The 23,130-nt window shown below is 42.6% G+C and overlaps 1 protein-coding gene across 1 annotated transcript in view; it reads left to right on the forward strand.

The window, feature by feature from the left end:
* Positions 1–10,803, forward strand: part of LOC115195323 (junctophilin-1) — a 28,876-nt gene extending 18,073 nt beyond the window's left edge. Inside the window, exons 2-4 of the mRNA XM_029755100.1 lie at positions 7,959–8,698; positions 8,810–8,906; positions 9,059–10,803. Of these exons, the coding sequence (XP_029610960.1) occupies positions 7,985–8,698; positions 8,810–8,890 (795 nt within the window). The 5' untranslated portion in view covers positions 7,959–7,984 and the 3' untranslated portion in view covers positions 8,891–8,906; positions 9,059–10,803. The remainder of the gene's footprint in view (positions 1–7,958; positions 8,699–8,809; positions 8,907–9,058) is intronic.
* The last annotated feature ends 12,327 nt before the right edge of the window (positions 10,804–23,130 follow it).

The following is a 23,130-nucleotide window of genomic DNA, read 5'->3' on the forward strand; positions in this document are numbered from 1 at the left end:
TGTTCATGGACATTTTGCTGGTCTGAGTTTAGAGTTTAGGTATTCTCTCTCTCACTCTCTCTGTATACAGTCAAGACAGTTCTAACTCTCTCTGTGTACATCAATGAAAGGGGTCAAACCACACGTGATTGTCCAGACTTGTTAGGGATTCTCTCTCTCACTCTCTCTGTATACAGTCAAGACAGTTCTAACTCTCTCTGTGTACATCAATGAAAGGGGTCAAACCACACGTGATTGTCCAGACTTGTTAGGGATTCTCTCTCTCACTCTCTCTGTATACAGTCAAGACAGTTCTAACTCTCTCTGTGTACATCAATGAAAGGGGTCAAACCACACGTGATTGTCCAGACTTGCAGTCCAGACATCCTCTACTCTACCTCAGCTAGATGGTGTTGACCTGAATGGACGAAACTGGGGTCGATTTGAGAGAGAGAGAGAGAGAGAGAGAGAGAGAGAGAGAGAGAGAAAGAGAGAGAGAGAGAGAGAGAGAGAGAGAGAAACAGAGAGAGAGAGAGAGAGAGAGAGAGAGAGAGAGAGAGAGAGAGAGAGAGAGAAAGAGAGAGAAACAGAGAGAGAGAGAGAGAGAGAGAGAGAGAGAGAGAGAGAAAACAGGGAAACAGAGAGAGAGAGAGAGATAGAGAAACAGAGAGAAAAACAGAGAGAGAGAGAGAGAGAGAGAGAGAGAGAGAGAGAGAGAAAGAGAGAAACAGAGAGAGAGAGAGAGAGAGATAGAGAAACAGAGAGAAAAACAGAGAGAGAGAGAGAGAGAGAGAGTGAGAGAGAGAGAGAGAGAGAAAGAGAGAGAAACAGAGAGAGAGAGAGAGAGATAGAGAAACAGAGAGAAAAACAGAGAGAGAGAGAGAGGCAGAATCAACTCTTTCTCAGTTTTCTAAGCTTGTGTGAGTTATGATTTTTTTTTTGTATTACACTGGCATATATAGGCCTACCTTTACACTAGGCTACTTAAATTATTGTGTAGGACTACATTGCAAACGTTTTTTCTGGACAAACCTCCGTGAGGCTGAATTGTTGTGTTTTGACTCCTGACACACGTTGACACAAGAGGTGAAGTTGGTAAATAGTTAGTGAATAGAAACCTTTGTCTGTCTGGCATGGATCTGTGTACTGTATAGCATTATTACTATTAACTTGACAAAAGACATACATTCAAACTCATTCTCCACGGAGAGGAAGACTATCTATCTGACCACGGTTCCACTTCTGTGGCTAGTCATAGCAGCCAGGGTGCTAAGCTGGGTAAGCGAAGGGAAAATTGTATAAATGGGGAACTAGAATAGTGCTTCTCACATTTGGTTCCTCTTGGATAGGACACAAAGTTACTCTGCTAAACACAGAAGTTTCAAAAGTGAGGAAGGAATTAATTTCACTAGCTACAGACATTACACACTGAACTTCCAATCTCTACTTTGAAAGCAAGCTAGATAATTAGGACATATAATAATGTTTAGTCTTTACAACTTTACCTGAACAGTAGTATGTACGTTTTGATGTTACTTTGCAGCATTTTGTATCATATTGTCCAGCAAACACATCAAATGAAATTTCAAAGCACATTCCATTTAACTGCTAGGTTAAATTTTTAATTTAACCTTTATCTAACTATTTATTACTGTACTATTACTGTATAGACATCTTACTGTTTTGGAGACAGCTTCACGTTTGGTATTGAAAGGTGGTGCAGTAACATTAGTACTGGTAAAAAAAATAAGTTAATTACTTCACTGTACAGTTAGCTAGCTACTGCTACAAGCTAGCTTGCTACAATTGTTTGCTACTGTAGTGTCGCCGTACAAACCATGTCACCAGAAACGACGAGGTGTGTCAGCTGTGTGGACATTTCACCTATCCACTTCATCCACTTTTGACATTACGGGAGAGTGGGGTATGTTGAGCCACCCTTGTTTCTAGCACACAAAAAAATGTATGAAATGTATGCATTCACTACTGTAAGTCGCTCTGGATAAGAGCGTCTGCTAAATGACTCAAATGTAAATGTAAATATAGAAAACCCCGAATTAATAAAACCCCAAATTTATAATTTGACAAAATATTTAGGAAGAGGTTATCATTTCATGGAGTCTGTAAAGAAAGAAACAAAATTTAAAAAGTGGTAAGTAAGTTAGTTCCCCAAAAAAGATTTTCACCAATTCAAATGAATTTATTGTGTTAGAGGTTTCATGATGCTTGTATCTAAACCAAAGTAGATACTTTAAAATTGTTCTATCCATCAGTTGGGGCCTCTATCATCTTCAATATGAGGTTCTTAAAACCTAGAATGAAAGAACATCCTTCGTAGCTGTGTGGGTTAATATAGTCAAAATGTTTGCCTCTTTGGGGTAGGTTAGAGCCAATTGCCAATGAGGTAAGTTGAGCCAATGGTTGAGCCAAATGCAAGTTGAGCAAATTCAAGGTGTTTTCTTCCCAGGCATTAACGCTGGGATATGAGGTAAGAAAATGCCCTATGTTAAACGTGTTTTTTTTTAAGTACAAAGTGTTTGTTAGGTGTTAAGCCTGTGTTAATGTAACGCTTGGACGTCGTGGGTAAGGAGTCAGGCGCAGGAGGCAGAAAAATGTTTGGTACAATATATATATTTAATAAGTACCACAAAAGAGGAAAAAAATGCCCAGACACAACAGGGCGTAACAAATCCAAAGTCCAACACGCTACACACCACGAACACAGTGAAAACACGTTACAAGCCCGCACCCAGAACAGGTGGAGAGGCGGGCTTAAATAATAACACTAATTAACTAACAGAACACAGGTGCAACTAATAAAGACATCACTTCTAACATATCTTGCGTAGGGCAAAAAACAAAATGTGCACCCCTTGGGATCCTTAGGACCAAGTTTGGGAAAGCCCCTGACAAGTAGGCTAAGAAATAAAATAGAAAATTGTCACGTGTGCCAAATACAACAGGCTGTAGTAGACTTTACCGTAAAAAGCTTAAGAGCCCCTTTCCCAACAATGCAGAGTTAAAAAGTAAGACAACTAACAAATTGAAATTGAAAATATTAACACAACAGATAACAATAACGAGGGTTTAAGGAGTAGCGGTACTGGAGTCTATGTGCAGGGGTGTTTGAAGTACTACAGATGTAGGATCTTAATTTGAGCCAGTTTGCTACAGCATGAAAATAATCCTGCAGCTACGAAATACATTATATAGATGAAAACTCTCTTGTTAAATTGTGTAGTCTGCAGCTTATCATTAGGTATTTTACCTCAGGTTGAGGAAACCCAAGAGACTTCCGTAACATTAGAGATTGCGCACCAGCTGTTGTCAACAAAGAGACACCCCTCTCCCCCCTACCCAAAGAGACACCCCTCTCCCCCCCTACCCAAAGAGACACCCCTCTCCCCCCTACCCAAAGAGACACCCCTCTTCCCCCTACCCAAAGAGACACCCCTCTCCCCCCTACCCAAAGAGACACCCCTCTTCCCCCTACCCAAAGAGACACCCCTCTCCCCTACCCAAAGAGACACCCCTCTCTCTCCCCCTACCCAAAGAGACACCCCTCTCCCCCTTACCCAAAGAGACACCCCTCTCCCCCTACCCAAAGAGACACCCCTCTCCCCCTTACCCAAAGAGACACCCCTCTCCCCCTTACCCAAAGAGACACCCCTCTCCCCCTTACCCAAAGAGACACCCCTCTCCCCCTTACCCAAAGAGACACCCCTCTCCCCCTACCCAAAGAGACACCCCTCTCCCCCTACCCAAAGAGACACCCCTCTCCCCCTACCCAAAGAGACACCCCTCTCCCCCTACCCAAAGAGACACCCCTCTCCCCCTTACCCAAAGAGACACCCCTCTCCCCCTTACCCAAAGAGACACCCCTCTCCCCCTTAACCAAAGAGACACCCCCCTCTCCCCCCTACCCAAAGAGACACCCATCTCCCCCTACCCAAAGAGACACCCCTCTCCCCCTACCCAAAGAGACACCCCTCTCGCCCTACCCAAAGAGACACCCCTCTCGCCCTACCCAAAGAGACACCCCTCTCGCCCTCTACCCAAAGAGACACCCCCCTCTCGCCCCTACCCAAAGAGACACCCCCCTCTCCCCCTACCCAAAGAGACACCCCTCTCCCCCTACCCAAAGAGACACCCCTCTCTCCCCCTACCCAAAGAGACACCCCTCTTCCCCCTACCCAAAGCTGTATAGAAAATAGAGCTAGATGGTATCCATGCTCTTGCAAGTCAGTTTATTGGGAGTGACACAGCATTGACACGGATTTCCACAAGTTTCCCACTTCAGATTCCCCACTTCAAGACCAAATATATCATACTTTAAAAAAAATGAGTTATTGAGTTAAATCATTGTACAACATCATGGGTAAGCTCTGGCCATCGTCTTTCAGCTCAAAACAGTGGATTTCCGCTCTTGTGGGTCTTTAACTCATCTGACCTTCTATCTCTCTCGCTCTCACGCTCGCTCTCTCTCTCTCTCTTTCTCTCTCTCGCGATCTCGCTCTCACGCTCTCTCTCTTTCTCTCTCTCACGCGATCTCTCTCTCGCGCTCTCTCTCTCTCTCGTGTCACTGCATGTGAGAGACGCCCTCCCTCATTCAGAACAAAAGAAGAGAAAGACATTGTCTAAACAAATGTTATTGGTCGGATCCATCTGCACATGAAGCGTGGCACTTTGTGGGGTTTATCTGTGTGCTTCCTGCTAATGTGTGTGTGTGTGACAGAGAGGAAGAGGCGAACCTTACGCTACTTTGGTGAATTTGCGAGGCATGCAAAACAAGACATTGGAGATACAGATTAGCAAGATATTCTTTCTGCCTGACCCCTCCTCTCGCCCCCCCCCCCCCCTTGGCTCGCCTGCTCTTGCTCTTCACCAGAGATCTGTATATAATGGAGAGATGCTCATGTCTGCAACCCTAACAGTGGGAGTCGTGGTCCCAAAGGCGGGAAGGCAGGCGACAAGCTTAAGTCCAAAATAATCCCATAGAAACCCATTGGGCTTTTTTGGACAGATTTCTGCAGAGAGTGAAACCTCTAGTTTTGCCTCTTTTTCTCTGTCTTCCCTAATGATGCGAGTGTGTGTTCAGTCTTCGGCCTGTTGTGTTTAGAGTATCCTAGCCTTTTCAGTGATGATAGGCCCTGCTGCTTTACTGACTTTGCGAGACATTGCAAGCCAAGACATTTTTAGATAGAGCTTTTGATTGTCAATAGATAAGTTTAGTGCACAGCTCTGATACTGTTGGTCTAGTGCACAGCTCTGGCTCTGTTTGCCTGGTGCCAGCTCTGGCTCTGTTTGCCTGGTGCACAGCTCCGGTACTGTGCTCCTCCCCTCTCGCTCCGTCCCTCACTAGCTCGCTATGAAAGATGCAAGTGTTTGTGTTCTCGGATGTATGTCAACTAATCATTCTCCTCCATTACAAAAAAATACAGAATCTTAGGAGTCGATTCCTAGTGGAATCGAATCTTGACACTCAGAAATGGGAGTCGATACCGGGAGTCGATGTGCTATGAGTCGATTCCTAGTGGAATCGAATCTTGACACTCAGAAATGGGAGTCGATACCGGGAGTCGATGTGCTATGAGTCGATTCCTAGTGGAATCGAATCTTGACACTCAGAAATGGGAGTCGATACCGGGAGTCGATGTGCTATGAGTCGATTCCGAATCTTGACACTCAGAAATGGGAGTCGATACCGGGAGTCGATGTGCTAGGAGTCGAGGAATCAATTATTTTGGAGTCGACTCTTCACCACTGCGTCATCGTCGTTAACTTTGAGGTAGAGTAATGGTAGTACAGGTGCGATGCTAAACCATCTGAAAGGGACGCACCATGAGGACCATGCAGCAGTGCAGCTGCATTGTGAATTCAAAACGTTACTTATCGTTTTAACAGAAAACCAAATAAAAATGTATATTTGTCACATCCGTACTTACGACCAGGACCCATAGGGCTCAGGGCCCGTACCCCCATACGTCTTAGAGTATGAGGGCTGATCTAGCATCAGTATTGACTTTCAATATCATAATGAATAAGACTTTAAGGACAGATCCTAGGTTGCCTAACGGTTAAGTGCATTGGGCCAGTAACCAGAAGATGAATGGTTCAAATCCCTGAGCTGACAAGGTGAAGAAAAACAATCTGGTATTCTACCCTTGAGCAAGTCAGTTAACCCTGAATAGTGAGTTCTTCCCTGGGTGTGGATGTTGAGTAAGGCTCTTGGATTCAGAGGGTTAAACGCAGAAGACACATTTCAATTGAAATGCGTTCAGTTGTACAGCTGACTAGGTATCCCCTTCCTGAATACTTTTTCTTTATTTAACCTTTATTTAACTAGGCAAGTCAATTAAGAACAAATTGTTATTTACAGTGACGGCCTACCACAGACGACGCTGGGCCAATTGTGCGCCACCCTATGGGACTCCCAATCACAACCAGATGTGATGCAGCCTGGATTTAAACCAGAGACTGTAGTGACACCTCTTGCACTGAGATGCAGTGTCTTAGACCGCTGGGCCACTCGGGAGCCCGAGGTTAAGATCAACGGCATCATGAACTTGAACCCAGTAAAGGGGCTGAAGTGGATCTTCAAGCAAGACAATAACCCCAAGCAAACATTAAAATATTTTTTTTACATTTAAAAATGTAAATAAATATATAAATAAATATAATTAAATAAATAATTTTTTTATAATAATGAAGAAGAGAGAAAAAATATATATATATATATATTTTTTTTTTTCTCTCTTCTTATATTTATTATATATATATATATATATATATATATATATATAATAAATATAAATAAATATACATTTTGCAATGGTCTTCGCAGTCTCCGGATTTGAACCCGATTGAAAACCTGTGGTTTTGAATTGCAGTCCATAAATTCAGGTGAAGGATATCAAAGATCTGGAAAGATTCTGTATGGAGGAATGGTCTCAGATCCCTCCCAATGTGTTCTCCAATCGCAGACATTTTTTAAGAGAAAGGCTCAGTGCAGTTATCCTCACAAGGTGAGGTATTAAAAGGTATTGAAAACAGAGGTATAATTTGAACTTGTATTAGTATAAAATAATATAGTTTCCCCAAAAAATTATATTTGCATTTTTTATTTTATATTCTTTTTTGGCTCACTGTTATCAAAGGTGCCAATAAATTCCGACCTGACTGTATCGTTACAGCATATCCGTACATGTAGTCTTTGTTGGGTTGGGTCTGCTGCTGTAAATGCATGCCATGCCTCTGACATCTAGACAGGAGCAGTGGATAGCAGATAGATGTACTCTGTTCTGTTCTATTCTCCTACTCTGGGTTATAGACAGGAGCAGTGGATAGCAGATAGATGTACTCTGTTCTGTTCTATTCTCCTAATCTGGGTTATAGACAGGAGCAGTGGATAGCAGATAGATGTACTCTGTTCTGTTCTATTATCCTAATCTGGGTTCTAGACAGGAGCAGTGGATAACAGATACCTGTGCTATGTTCTGTTCTATTCTCCTAATCTGTGATCTAGACAGGAGCAGTTGATAACAGATAGCTGTGCTCTGTTCTGTTCTCCCAATCTGGGTCACAGATCACATGACCTGGCACTCTGGGATAGATTTATAATCTCTCATGTCATCTTTGGCCGGTAGAGAGCTTCTCTTTAATGGGATATTTGTGCATGGGGGGGAAGGGTGTGTGTGTGTGTGTGTGTGTGTGTGTGTGTGTGTGTGTGTGTGTGTGTGTGTGTGTGTGTGTGTGTGTGTGTGTGTGTGTGTGTGTGTGTGTGTGTGTGTGTGTGTGATTAATGGCTAATGTGCGCTACTTGAAAAGCAAGCCCTGTTACTGCAGCCACCCTAAAATAGAGCATTCATTGTGTACATGTACTGTACACATGTTGATTACATATTACATGGGACATTATACACGTAAGAGTGTGTTAATTGCATAAACATGAATTGTGTCTCTGTCTGTCTCCCCTATAGGTCCTGACTATATCAAGCAGGCGTTCATGGATCCAGTGGAGATCCCCAAGGATCCTCCTGAAGAGAAGGAGAAGGACAGACCCGCCAGCCCTGCCAAGACCCCCGGGCCCACCCCTCCCCCGTCGCCCCACAGCAAGAAGAGACAGCACAGCAACAGCGTCTCCACCTCCTCTTCCTCCCGCAAGACCAGCAAAGACGAATCATCACACGGTCGCAAGGTCAGCAAAGAGGAGAAACCAGTCCGTAAGAGCAGCAAGGAAGAGCGGTCGAGCAGGAAGTTGAGTAAAGAAGAGAGGGTGTCCATCGCTGCCGAGCCGCCCACAGCAGCCGCTCCCTCTTCCCATGTAATACACCAGGAGGCTTCAGCCAAATCCCCCAAGGCCCCAGAGGCCGGCCCCACCAGCGTACCACCTCCACAGGCTGCTGCTCCGCAGACGGTAGTGGGTCCTGGTAATGGAATGGGTCAGCTCCACTCCCAGTATCATAGCTACTACGTCAAAGCCCCCTCCAGGGGACCCCTGCCCCCGGAACCTGAGCCTGAGGAGGACGAGGAACCCAGTCAATTGACCCTGGCACGGATGGCCCCGCCACCCCCTAAGTCGTTCCGGAATTTCACCCTCAAACCGACGCCCACAGGTGAACAGAGCAAACTCAGGAAGCAGGATTCGCTGAAACCAAAGAGCCTGGCAGAGACCAAGAAGGCCAGTATGGAGATGGCTGACGGGCAGGGCGAAGAGAATGTAAGTAGGAGTGCTGATTTTAGGATCAGTTTTACCTTTTAATTCACAATGAGTAACACTACTTGGACATGGAGGACCTTGATACTAACTCTTCTTGGTGTTGCCTTGCAGGCTCCTAACTCTATCCTGGTTGCTATGGTGATGCTGTTGAATATCGGCCTAGCCATCATATTCGTCCACTTCCTGACATGATGGTCCTGTGTCTCAGGTAACCTCTTCTTACAAATAAAAACAGCCACACAACAACACCACGTTTGTTATGTTCCTAAAGAGCTGATGTTGACCTCCTGTGTGTTATTTTATCCAATCAGTTCATAACTAATCAATTAAATCCCACCTGAACTGTGTTTGACCCCTCAGTGATGCCGTGGCAACTGGTACAGTTGCGTCTCCAGCCTTTTAAAAATCAAAATGGTGTCAGTCAGACTCGGAAGCGGCCACAGGAGCATGGAAATCAGCTTTGTGACACAGGAGAGAACCATGAGAGGCAGGAGAGAAGGACCCGCAGGCTGTCCTGGGCCGTCCACAGACCTGCCTGATCATAATACTCTCCTCTGGGTTCTGTTAAAGGACAAAATGATATGTCTGAAGGAGATAGGAAAAAACAATACACACACACACACACACACACACACACAGGAAAATATGAAGTAATTGAAGTGCACGTCTGCTGACCCAAGCAGTGAGCTCTCTGCTCGTGCAAGGCATCTCCTTCTGTTAAAATCAAATCACAATGTTATTGGTCACATACACATATTAGCAGATGTTATTGCTGGTGTAGCGAAGTGCTTGTCCTGTCCTTCTGTCCTGTCCTGGCAGGAACACAGAGGGACTGACTGATTGACTAACTTTAACTGGGCCAATGTGGAGATGCACTTATAGATGACAGGAGCTAACAGCTGCCTTACTATTTTACCCTCTGACGTCTTCATGGGGAGATGTAAGCACGGCAAGGCCAGAGGACTGAGAGAGGTGCGCGTTCCAACGCTCCCACATTCTGAGTTCTGAGGTCCCAGTGTTCTGAGGTACCAGTGTTCTGAGGTACCAGTGTTCTGAGGTCCCAGTGTTCTGAGGTACCAGTGTTCTGAGGTACCAGTGTTCTGAGGTTCCTGTGTTCTGAGGTACCAGTGTTCTGAGGTACCAGTGTTCTAAGGTCCCAGTGTTCTGAGGTCCCAGTGTTCTGAGGTACCAGTGTTCTAAGGTCATAGTGTTCTAAGGTCATAGTGTTCTGAGGTACCAGTGTTCTGAGGTTCCTGTGTTCTGAGGTACCAGTGTTCTGAGGTACCAGTGTTCTGAGGTCCCAGTGTTCTGAGGTTCCAGTGTTCTGAGGTCCCAGTGTTCTAAGGTTCCAGTGTTCTGAGGTCCCAGTGTTCTAAGGTTCCAGTGTTCTGAGGTCCCAGTGTTCTAAGGTTCCAGTGTTCTTTGAGGTCCCAGTGTTCTGAGGTTCCAGTGTTCTGAGGTCACAGTGTTCTAAGGTTCCAGTGTTCTGAGGATCCAGTGTTCTGAGGTTCTAACCACCCCTTGCTGCAGGAAAGCGGATGCACCGAACGTTAGCTGTCAGTGCTAGCGCGGTCACACGCCAGTCTTACTCTGTTAACCAATAACCATTCATCACAGCTTCCTTTAGCTCCTCCCACCTTTACCCAGGAGACCCTTCTTTGACTCTCCCTGTGCATTTTTGTTGTTGTAGCTTTAGTTTTTTGTTTCTCTATGTTGTTTACCTGCAGTTATAGACTTGTAGTTAAAAGGAAGGAAAACTAATACGGACAGCCCTTTTTATTTTGGACTAATCATAATGATTTTATTTCATCATAATGAGAGAATTCTGTCCAAATTTTATTAAATGTGCAATATGATTTATTTTTTTAAAGAAAGAATATATATTTTGCCAACAAAGGGTCTAGTCTATTGAGCATTTTAACTGTTTTAAAATCTGTTTATTTTATTGTATCATACAGCAGGAAAGACAAGCTTCATTTGACTAGATGGGGGGCAGGCAGATTGACAGTAGGATTTGAGGAACGAAGCCACACTGTGTAGCAAGCCTAAGCTAGCTCTGTGTGACTGAAAGATGAAAAGTCTTATAAATTATGTCATTTATTGAATCAAAGGATTAAATTATTATTATTATTATTATTACACAATTGTGCATGGGATTTCGTTGACAAGTTACTTTAATTATCTTCTTTGCTTCCGATGTTAAAACTACTAAGCTGTGAAGAGGAGGAAAAACAGTTGGTTTAGTCAAATAAAAAAACACCTATTGTTATTGTGAGGGCCTGATCTCTGCTTGCATGTCAGTGAGACTGGAAAGTAAGCGTCCTTGAATTGATTCTCAAAAACAAGAATTGATTCTAGAATTGATTGTATTGATTCTCAAGAACAAGAATTGATTCTAGAATTGATTGTATTGATTCTCAAGAACAAGAATTTATTCTATAATTGATTGTATTGATTCTCAAGAACAAGAATTGATTCTAGAATTGATTGTATTGATTCTCAGAAGAAACTTGGAATTGAATGTATTCAGGTTGAATCCAGGGGGGAATAATAGTGGTACCTGTAGTTATGTGGTTTAGGAGTGATGCCTTTAAAAAATCTTGAACACTTCGACCTTTGTCTTTACCTCAGAAGAAGAAGATAAGGAGAGGGGGGGGATAGACGGTCGTTAAGAGATGAAGTCTGTGTCTTAATTGTTTTGTGTAGGAAGTGACCGGACTGTTGCAATCAAAGGGAGGTGAGTTATAAATGTGCCACTACATTTTAACCAGTAGTAGTCTTTGTTGCAGGTAAAGCATGATTTAGTTTTTATTTAAAAAAATATATAAACAAATGAAGTACGTATATATTTAACAGTTTCTGTTATCCACTTCAAATAATTGTTATTTATGTGTTCATCATATGATTGATAAATATACTGAGTGCACAAAACATTAGGAACACCTTCCTAATATTGAGTTGCACCCCCTTTTGCACTCAGAACAGCCTCAATTAGTCGGAGCATGGACTCTACAAGGTGTTGAAAGCGTTCCACAGGGATGCTGGCCCATGTTGACACCAATGCTTCCCACAGTTGTGTCAACTTGACTGGATGTCCTTTGGGTGGGTGGACCATTCTTGATAGACACAGAAAACTGTTGAGCTTGAAAAACCCAGCAGCGTTGCAGTTCTTGACACAAACCAGTGCACCGGGCATCTACTACCATACCCCATTCAAAGGCACTTAAATACTCCATTCAAAGGCACTTAAATATTTTGTCTTGCCCATTCACCCTCTGAATGGCACACGTACACAATCCATGTCTCAATTGTCTCAATTCTTAAAAGTCCTTCTTTAACCTGTCTCCTCCCCTTCATCTACACTGATTGAAGTGACATCAATAAGGGATCATAGCTTTCACCTAAATTCACCTGGTCTGTCTATGTCATGGAAAGAACCGGTGTTCATAATGTTTTGTGCACTCAGTGTAGATATGTATTTGTTTAAAGTTTTTTGGTCCTTGTGAAAAAGGGCTTGAAAAGTGGCAAGATTGTGTTTATTTTGCATTTAGTTTTTAGGATACTACTAGTTTGCATGGTCTGTTGAAGAAACACAGTATAAAGCTCTGTACTTTGGGAGACTGCAAGCTTCTTCAGACATTGACTGATCTGTAGATTCTGATTGCTTCTACAGTGTTCATTCTGATTGGTCCTACAGTGTTCATTCTGATTGGTCCTACGGTGTTCTTGTGCAGTCCGCCACAATAAAATCACATTTATGGCAAAGAAAATAATGAAACATTTCTAACCATTAAAAACAAATACAAGAAATCTCAAGACAACTTTACATTGTGTTGAATCTGTCTCGTTCTCAAAACTGTAGGAGCCATGTCAATGTCCTGAAGTTTGCTACACCTACCTGATAACATAACGACCCTTCTCATTGGAGATGCCCTCTTTCTTTCTTTTTGTCCTCTGTTTTCACAGAGCAGGGTGAGAGCTGTAAATCTACGAGGGGTTAAAACAGGCAGAACATGGGATGTTTAAAAAATATATTTAAAAAAAATAAAAAATAAACATTGCATGTTGGAAACCTTTATATATATAGATAAGATATAGTATTTGTAAGGATTTTTACAGAGCATAATCCAGAAACTGGTATGAGTTGGTATTTTTCTAACGATTTGCACACCTGTATTTTGACAACGGCTATAACATGTTTGTAACGGGTATTGTAATGCACATACAGTAACATTTGACAGTACTAAAATCTTTATCTGTAATTGGCTGTAATTTATGTATCATTTCAACCTGGACTCAGGGGGTAGACGTAACACAGTAAACGAAAATCCGGGACGCTCCCGATATATGATATATGATATATCACGTTTGGTATGGTATGTATTCATTTGTGAATCTCCATCATCCGTTTCATACGATATGTTACAAACTCCAATTCTTATGATGTGTTACGAATCTCAATTTGTTGTGGCTAACTTTAGCTAGTTGGCAAAGTGGCTAATGCTAATGTAGTCTTCCCTGTGGCTCAGTTGGTAGAGCATGGTGTTTGCAACACCAGCATGGTGTGTGCAACGCCAGGGTTGTGGGTTCGATTCCCACGGGGGGCCAGTACAAAAAATAAAATAAAAAAATGTATGCATTCACTACTGGAAGTCGCTCTGGATAAGAGTGCCTGCAAAATGACTAAAATGTAACGGTGGCTAATGTTAGCTAGGGGTTAATGTTAGACTTAGGAGTTAAATTAAAGGTTTAAGGTAAGGGTTAGCTAAGTAGCTACAAAGTAGTAAATAGTTGCTAAAATGCTAAAGTTGTCTGTGATGAGAATCGAACTAGACGGTCACGTTATATATCTACCCCAACCACCCTCCTTTAATTTTCGCCTTAAGTAACCTTCTGTCTTATGGACCATACCGAACATAGCATAGCATGCTCATATGCGTTTCCCAGGTTTTCGTTTACTATGTTACGTCTACTCTATGAGACCAGCCTGATCATTTTTGGGGGGGCGGGCAGGGGGACAAGACCCAGATTATACTTGTTTTGACTGTTTTTCCAAACGATGAGGAACTGTGCGAGACGTTTGATATCTCAAAGTATGGTGTCACCTCACTGATTTGTGCTGTCTTTGGAGATGTATTTCTGTGTATAACAATAAAGAAGTTATGCCTTGTACACTGTCCCATCTCTATTTCATTGTGTCTTTGTCTCTTACATACTCCTGTACATTAAAATGTGTCTTGGATTAGACATCGGCGGCATTAGAATGTGTCTTGAATTAGACATCGGAGGCGTTAGAATGTATCTTGGATTAGACATCGGAGGCATTAGAATTTGTCTTGAATTAGACATCGGAGGCGTTAGAATGTATCTTGGATTAGACATCGGAGGCGTTTGAATGTATCTTGGATTAGACATCGGAGGCGTTAGAATGTATCTTGGATTAGACATCGGAGGCGGTAGAATATATCTTGGATTAGACATCGGAGGCATTAGAATGTGTCTTGGATTAGACATCGGAGGCATTAGAATGTGTCTTGGATTAGACATCGGAGGCGTTAGAATGTGTCTTGGATTCGACATCGGAGGCGTTAGAATGTGTCTTGGATTAGACATCGGAGGCATTATAATGTGTCTTGGATTAGACATCGGAGGCGTTAGAATGTGTCTTGGATTAGACATCGGAGGCGTTAGAATGTGTCTTGGATTAGACATCGGAGGCCTTATAATGTGTCTTGGATTAGACATCGGAGGCATTATAATGTGTCTTGGATTAGACATCGGAGGCGTTAGAATGTGTCTTGGATTAGACATCGGAGGCATTAGAATGTGTCTTGGATTAGACATCGGAGGCGTTAGAATGTGTCTTGGATTAGACATCGGAGGCGTTAGAATGTATCTTGGATTAGACATCGGAGGCGTTAGAATGTATCTTGGATTAGACATAGGAGGTGTTAGAATGTATCTTGGATTAGACATCGGAGGCGTTAGAATGTATCTTGGATTAGACATCGGAGGCATTAGAATGTGTCTTGGATTAGACATCGGAGGCATTAGAATGTGTCTTGGATTAGACATCGGAGGCGTTAGAATGTGTCTTGGATTAGCCATCGGAGGCATTAGAATGTGTCTTGGATTAGACATGGGAGGCATTATTATGTATACTTCAAAGGAGCTCGACTCCGACATCTAATCCACAACCCTTAACCCTAACTTGACCTCTGTGGCTTGAACCTTTGTGTTACTAAACCACCCCTTGACCTATGCCCCCCCCCCTTCTCTTAAGGTTAGAAGGGGGGGGGGCCGTTCCCCTCTGTCCTGTCCTATCTACGATGGTCCCGCAGGGTAAAACCAGTGGCTTCGTTCCAAGTGGCACCTATTCCCTTTACACTGCACTACTAACATAGGGTGCTGGTCCGAAGTAGTGCGCTATACAGGGAATAGTGTGCCATTAGGGACGAAGCCATTGCGTCCAGGCAGGCTGACGCAGACATACAGGGCTGACTGACTCCAGGTCAGTTAGTTGTGTTCTCAGCCCAGGTTCTGATCCAGCTGGATTAGTCTCCTGTTACATCAGCTGGGTAACACAGTGGTACACCCAAATGAAAAATATTACAGTTCATATATAGAATACTACAGTACTTACTATAGAAAGCTGTAGTAAACTGTAGTATACTGTAGAATAATATACTACCCACTGTAGTATTCCTCGAATATGTGTGGTACTTACTATATCATTTCGCAGTTTACTATAGAGTACTATAGTATACACAGCCCAAAACAAGTGCTTTAATTTGAATGGTTATTTGTAAAAAAACAAATAGTCTACCAAATTGAAGTATTAGTTGTTTCAAATACTATTGTCAGAAACCTGGGGTTAAATGCATGGGATTCTATTTGAGTCATTGTATTTTAGTATTTTCAAATACTTTTCAAGTGTATTTCCAAATACATAAAAATATTCAAACCGCTTGTGTTTTCAAATAAAATATATCTGAATATTTACTTTGAACGTATGTGAAAGTAATTGAGATATTTGAAATAGTATTTGAAGCCAGGTCTGATCCATTCTGAGTTTTGATATAAAAAGGTAATGTTCGCTTGTGTCTTTTCCTCTGGGAGGTAGTATACTACAGAGGTGAATCAATACTTTCTGATGTAACTTTAAACTTATTTTTGTTGCATGTTGATAAGCTTAAAAAATAGACATGGTTCAATTTGATTCAACAAACAAAAACACATATCTAATTTTAAAACTTTTTACACGAATCAGAAAATCAATAATAATTGTAAGTCGCTCTGGATAAGAGCGTCTGCTAAATGACGTAAATGTAGAACGTAAAAATTATTTCTGGTTGCTTATCAAAGTCAGCTTGCTAACTAATGAATACTGCTTTTGTATTATACTCTTCTGCTCTTTGTTATACTGTAATCTGAGATTGACGTAGAGTCGTGAGCGAAGGTGAAATGGACTAGTGCTCTTCGTGACCCACTAGTGCTAATCAGGAAATGAGCAGGAGGGGCTTGGCTTGGTACCAACAGTATAGGATATCTCTGCTAACATTCTGACAACACGACACATGATTCTGGATCCCATTCATACAGACAGACGATCCCCGAACCCTCCCCGTGAGTCACAAATATAAACCACAGCCTTATAAGCATATGCTACCTTTATAGGGGCTATATATGCCATGTACAGACTATTTTATCCAAAGCGACTTACAGTTATGTTCACATACAACACGGCTATATTTCAACACACACACACACACACACACACACACACACACACACACCTGCTATAGAAAACAATGACCGTTTCCTATGTACTCGTTTCTATGACTACTGTGATCCTGGCAACCAGATTGTATGGAAGATGGTCACCTCACATTTTACGAGGGGTCGAGGATTCAGCAAGTAGCCTCATCAAAGAGGGTGTAAGGCCCACAACAGAGACAGAGATCATCCCATCCTACTTACGATCTTTTGAAAATGGGGTAGCTACAGTTGTGGGTCCCAGTTATTAACTAAAATGGGGTAGCTACAGTTGTGGGTCCCAGTTATTCTCTAAAATGGGGTAGCTACAGTTGTGGGTCCAAGCCATTAACTAAAATGGGGTAGCTACAGTTGTGGGTCCCAGTCATTAACTAAAATGGTGTAGCTACAGTTGTGGGTCCCAGTTATTCTCTAAAATGGGGTAGCTACAGTTGTGGGACCCAGCCATTAACTAAAATGGGGGTAGCTACAGTCACAGAAAATGAGCAGATAACAGTGGAAATGATTTACACGTGGATTGAACCCTAGTCCCTGGTTTTACTACTACACCGTCCACTGCTCCACATGACCCCCCCCCCCCATATTTACTAGCTCCAGTCATCACAGATCCCTACCAGGGGAATGTGAGGGACAAAAGCTTGGCAGCCAGACAGACTCACCAGCCTACCTCCCTGATGGCTTGTATTTCCCTCCATATTTAATGTGTGGTGATGTTTGGGCCTTGGCCTGTTTTCACACTCTGCCAGAAGCTGTTAGATTAATTTATTAACCCTGTTGTAACAACAGTGTGTGTGTGTGTGTGTGTGTGTGTGTGTGTGTGTGTGTGTGTGTGTGTGTGTGTGTGTGTGTGTGTGTGTGTGTGTGTGTGTGTGTGTATACTGTATAGGGTTTCTGGCCTCTACCACTGGCTTGGAAGCAGATCCATTGACAGATCAAGGGCGGGCTGGTCTGGTCTGGAGAAGAGGAAACCAATGTTTATATTTCACAACAGAGGGAGAGATCAGGGGCGGGGCTTCCATGTTAAATGGAGGTGAATGGGGCTTCCATGTTAAATGGAGGTGAACGGGGCTTCCATGTTAAATGGAGGTGAATGGGGCTTTCGTGTTAAATGGAGGTGAATGGGGCTTCTGTGTTAAATGGAGGGGAATGGGGCTTCCGTGTTAAATGGAGGTGAATGGGGCTTCCATGTTAAATGGAGGTGAATGGGGCTTCCATGTTAAATGGAGATGAATGGGGCTTTCGTGTTAAATGGAGGTGAATGGGGCTTCCATGTTAAATGGAGGTGAACGGGGCTTCCGTGTTAAATGGAGATGAATGGGGCTTTCTTGTTAAATGGAGGTGAATGGGGCTTCTGTGTTAAATGGAGGGGAATGGGGCTTCTGTGTGAAATGTAGATGAATGGGGCTTCTGTGTTAAATGGATGTGAATGGGACTTTCTTGTTAAATGGAGGTGAACGGGGCTTTCTTGTTAAATGGAGGTGAATGGGGCTTCCGTGTTAAATGGAGGTGAATGGGGCTTCCGCGTTAAATGGAGGTGAACGGGGCTTCCGTGTTAAATGGATGTGAATGGGCCCTATTGGCCCTGGTCTAAAGTAGTGCATTATGGGCCCTGGTCTAAAGTAGTGCATTATGGGGAATAGAGTGCCATTTGAGATCCTAACAAGTCATTTTAACCTACTTCAGAGCCAGAGCCGAACACCAACAATACACACTGCTTGGGCAGTCAAGCTTCAAGCTAAAATTGGATTAAGTCTCGGAAACATCGAGGGGATATCGGTGCCGAGTGTTTTTCAACTGACGTTGCTAAGACATCAGTATTAAGGAGATCCACTTTCCATGCATAGCATAGCTAGCCTGGCTTATCATCGCTTACAGTATATTTCCATGCCTAGCATAGCTAGCTTAGCATATTATTGCTTACAGTATCTTTCCATGCCTACCATAGCAAGCTTAGATTAGCATCGCTTACAGTATCTTTCCATGCCTAGCATAGCTAGCCTAGCATCACTTACATCATCTTTCCATTCCTCGCATAGCTAGATTAGCTTAGCATGGCTTCCTCAGCCTTTACAGTATCAAACCCAGACAGGGTTCACCAATTGGCGGCCCACTTATGATTTTATTTTGCCCCCATAGTTTTCTGAGCAACAAAAAGCTCCAAGTGATTTAAAAAAAAATATATATATATATATATATTTAACCTTTATTTATCTAGGCAAGTCAGTTAAGAATAAATTCTTATTTACAATGACGGCCTTCCCCAACCAAACCCGGACGACGCTGGGCCAATTGTGCGCCGCCCTAATGGACCCCCAATCACGGCCGGATGTGATGCGGCCTGGATTCAAAACAAGGACTGTAGTGACACCTCTTGCACTGAGATGCAGTGCCTTAGACTGCTGGGCCACTCGGGAGATCCAACAATCACAAATGTAAGCAATGTTTAAAATGATTATGTTTTAGTCAACATTTTACATTTACATTTTAGTCATTTAGCAGACGCTCTTATCCAGAGCGACTTACAAATTCCGTTCTAGAAAATATTTGCCCACAGGTGAATCCAGTTGGTGATCCCTGGAGTATGATGTCTGATAATATGAAATCATCTGATTATTTAAAATGCTGTTTCAGGTTTGACAGGTTGATAAGGGGTTGTCTCCTCAGTGGATACTCAATACTGCCATAGATACTCAAGTCCAAGTTAAATCACGAGTCATACAGCTCAAGTCCAAGTTAAATCACGAGTCATACAGCTCAAGTCCAAGTTAAGTCACGAGTCATACAACTCAAGTCCAAGTTAAGTCACGAGTCATACAGCTCAAGTCCAAGTTAAGTCACGAGTCATACAGCTCAAGTCCAAGTTAAATCACGAGTCATACAGCTCAAGTCCAAGTTTAATCACGAGTCATACAGCTCAAGTCCAAGTTAAGTCACGAGTCATACAGCTCAAGTCCAAGTTAAATCAAGAGTCATACAGCTCAAGTACAAGTTAAGTCACGAGTCATACAGCTCAAGTCCAAGTTAAATCACGAGTCATACAGCTCAAGTCCAAGTTAAATCACAAGTCATACAGCTCAAGTCCAAGTTAAATCATGAGTCATACAGCTCAAGTCCAAGTTAAGTCACGAGTCATACAGCTCAAGTCCAAGTTAAATCACGAGTCATACAGCTCAAGTCCAAATTGAGTCATGAGTCATACAGCTCAAGTCCTAGTTGAGTCACGAGTCATACAGCTCAAGTCCAAGTTAAATCATGAGTCATACAGCTCAAGTCCAAGTTAAGTCATGAGTCATAAATACTCAAGTCCAAGTTGAGTCACGAGTCATAGATACTAAAGTCAATATCTCTGGTATGATGGTAATAGAATATGAGACATGGACTCCATGGTTTGTTGTGTTAACATGTAAACTAAACAACATGCATGATGTTTACATACTGCTTTACTCATCTCATCTGTATATACTGTATTCTATTCTACTGTATTTTTTGTCAATGCCACTCTGACTTTGCTCGTCCAAATATTTCTATATTTCTTAATTCCATTCTTTTACTTTTAGATGTGTGTGTATTGTTGTGAATTGTTAAGATACTACAACACTGTTGGAGCTAGAAACACAAGCATTTCGCTACACCTGCAATAAAATGTTATTTGATTTGATGTTATTACACTGCATGGTTTTGTTGTGTTAGTATGTAAACTAAACAACATGTCTGATGCAGAGATGAGACCAAGGCATCATTTCGTAAGTCACAAGTCCTTAATTTTGGGTTTCGAGTCCTCAAGTCAATGGTTAAGTGTTCAGACAAAACAGAGGCACTCAAAAAAAGATGTGGCATAAAGCTTACTTCGTTATTCAATGTTTTTTTTATTATTATTTTCACTGCATCAGGGATCGCGTACACAGATGTTTCGGCTTTACAGCCTTCTTCAGTGTGTAGGTACAATTTTGTTTGAATTCAAAACAGCATTTGTAAAAAAAAATAACCGACGAGCAGCAGGTGGTTCTAATCAGGGTTGTCACTCATCAGCCAATCAGGGACATGGCTTTTCTGGTCTACATGTATACAAATGAGTCACAAAAACATACAGAATTATAGGCTATGGGAGCGGGCATGAAGGGCAACTCACAAATCAACCTCCCCAAGGTGTCCGCTCACCTAAATACATCATATTAATTCATGAGACCACAAAGGATATCAGGCACAGCTGTTTATAAATATGTGGGGCCAACTCATAAACGATATGTAAAATCTGATATAGACAGTGTTCTTGTATAACAGTCTAAATGTGGTTTATAGGAAGGAGGTGAAATCTAATTCTTCGTTTAAACTGTGTGTAGATACTGAATGTGATTTATACAGTGCATTCTGAAAGTATTCAGACCCCTTGAATTTTGTTTCGCATTTTGTTACGTTACAGCCTTATTCTAAAATGGATTAAATTGTTTTTTTCCCCTTGTCAATCTACACACAATACCCAATAACAACAAAGCAAAAAAAGTTGTTTTAAAAATGTTTGCTAATTTATTATAAAAAACTGAAATATCACATTTACATAAGTATTCAACCTTTACTCAGTACTTTGTTGAAGCACCTTTGGCAGCGAGTACAGCCTCGAGTCTTCTTGGGTATGACGCTACAAGCTTGGCACACCTGTATTTGGGGAGTTTCTCCCATTCTTCTCTGCAGATCCTCTCAAGCTCTGTCAGGTTGGATAGGGAGCGTCGCTGCACAGCTATTTTCAGATCTCTCCAGATATGTTTGATCAGGTTCAAGTACAGGCTCTGGCTGGGCCACTCAAGGACTTTCAGAGACTTGTCCCGAAGCCACTCCTGCGTTGTCTTCAAATCAAATCAAATCAAACGTTATTTGTGTGTAGACTTTACCGTGAAATGCTTACTTACAAGCCCTTAACCAGCATTGCAGATCAAGAAAAGTTAAGAAAATATTTACCAAATAAACGAAAGTAAAAAAACAAAATAATAATAAAAATTAATACAATAAAATAACAATAACGGAGCTATATACATGGGGTACCGGTACCGAGTCAGTGTGGAGGCAAAATACAGGGGGTACCGGTACCGAGTCAGTGTGCTGGGGTACAGGCTAGTTGAGGTGATTTGTACATGTAGATAGGGGTGAAGTGACTATGCATAGATAATAAACAGTGAGTAGCAGCAGTATACAAAACAAATGGGGGAGGGGGGGTCAATGTAAATAGTCCGGTGGCCATTTGATTAATTGTTCTTATGGCTTGGGGGTAGAACCTGTTAAGGAGCCTTTTGGTCCTAGACTTGGCGCTCCGGTACCGCTTGCCATGAGGTAGCAGTCTATGACTTGGGTGACTTGAGTCTCTGACAATTTAATGGGCTTTCCTCTGATCGCCTATTATATTTGTCCTGGATGGCAGGAAGCTTGGCCCCAGTTTGTTGGTGATGTGGACACCAAGGAACTTGAAACTCTCGACCCACTCTACTACAGCCCTGTCAATGCTAATGAGTCTTGGCTGTGTGCTCAGGGTCGTTGTCCTGTTGGAAAGTGAACCTTCGCCCCAGTCTAAAGCTCTGAGCGCTCTTGAGCAGGATCTCTCTGTACTTTGCTCCGTTTATCTTTCCCTCGATCCTGACTGTTCTCCCAGTTCCTGCCGCTTAAAAACATCCCCACAGCATGATGCTACCACCACCATCCTTCCCCGTAGGGATGGTGCCAGGTTTCCTCCAGACGTGACGCTTGGCATTCAGGCCAAAGATTTCAATATTGGTTGCATCAGATCAGAGAGTTTTGTTTCTCATGGTCTGAGAGTGCTTTAGGTGCCTTTTGGCAAACTCCAAGCGAGCTGTAATAAACCTTTTACTGAGGAGTGGCTTCCGTCTGGCCACTCTACCATAAAGACCTGATTGATGGAGAGCTGCAGAGATGGTTGTCCTTCTGGAGGATTCTCCCATCTCCACAGACAAACTCTGGACCTCTGTCAGAGTGACCATCAGGTTCTTGTTAACCTCCCTGACCAAGGCCCTTCTCCCTCGATTGACCAGTTTGGCCGGGCAGCCAGCTCTAGGAAGAGTCTTGGTGGTTCAAAACTTCTTCCATTTAAGAATGATGGAGGCCACTGTGTTCTTGGGGACCTTCAATGCTACAGAATTGTTTTGGTACCCTTCCCCAGATCTGTGCCTCGACACAACCCTGTCTCGGAGCTCTACGGACAATTCCTTGGACCACATGGTTTGGTTTTGGCTCTGACATTCACTGTCAACTGTGGGACATTATATAGACAGGTGTGTGCCTTTCCAAATCATGTTCAATCAAATTAATTTACCACAGGTGGACACTAATCAAGTTGTAGAAACATCTCAAGGATGGTCAATGGAAACAGGATGCCCCTGAGCTACATTTCTCAGTCTCATAGCAAAGGATCTGAAAAAGGTGTTTATGGTCTTCCCTGTGGCTGAGTTGGTAGAGCATGGTGTTTGCAAAGCCAGGGTTGTGAGTTTAATTCCCACGGGGGGGCCAGTACGGAGGGGGGAAAAAAATGTATGAAATGAAATGTATGCATTCACTACTGTAAGTCGCTCTGGATAAGAGCATCTGCTAAATGACTAAAATGTAAATGTAATGTTTTTTGATTTCTTTTTATATATTTGCAAATCCACTATGAA

The sequence above is a fragment of the Salmo trutta genome, chromosome 6 (assembly GCF_901001165.1).
Source record: "Salmo trutta chromosome 6, fSalTru1.1, whole genome shotgun sequence".
In the NCBI taxonomy this organism is placed as follows: Eukaryota; Metazoa; Chordata; class Actinopteri; order Salmoniformes; family Salmonidae; genus Salmo; species Salmo trutta.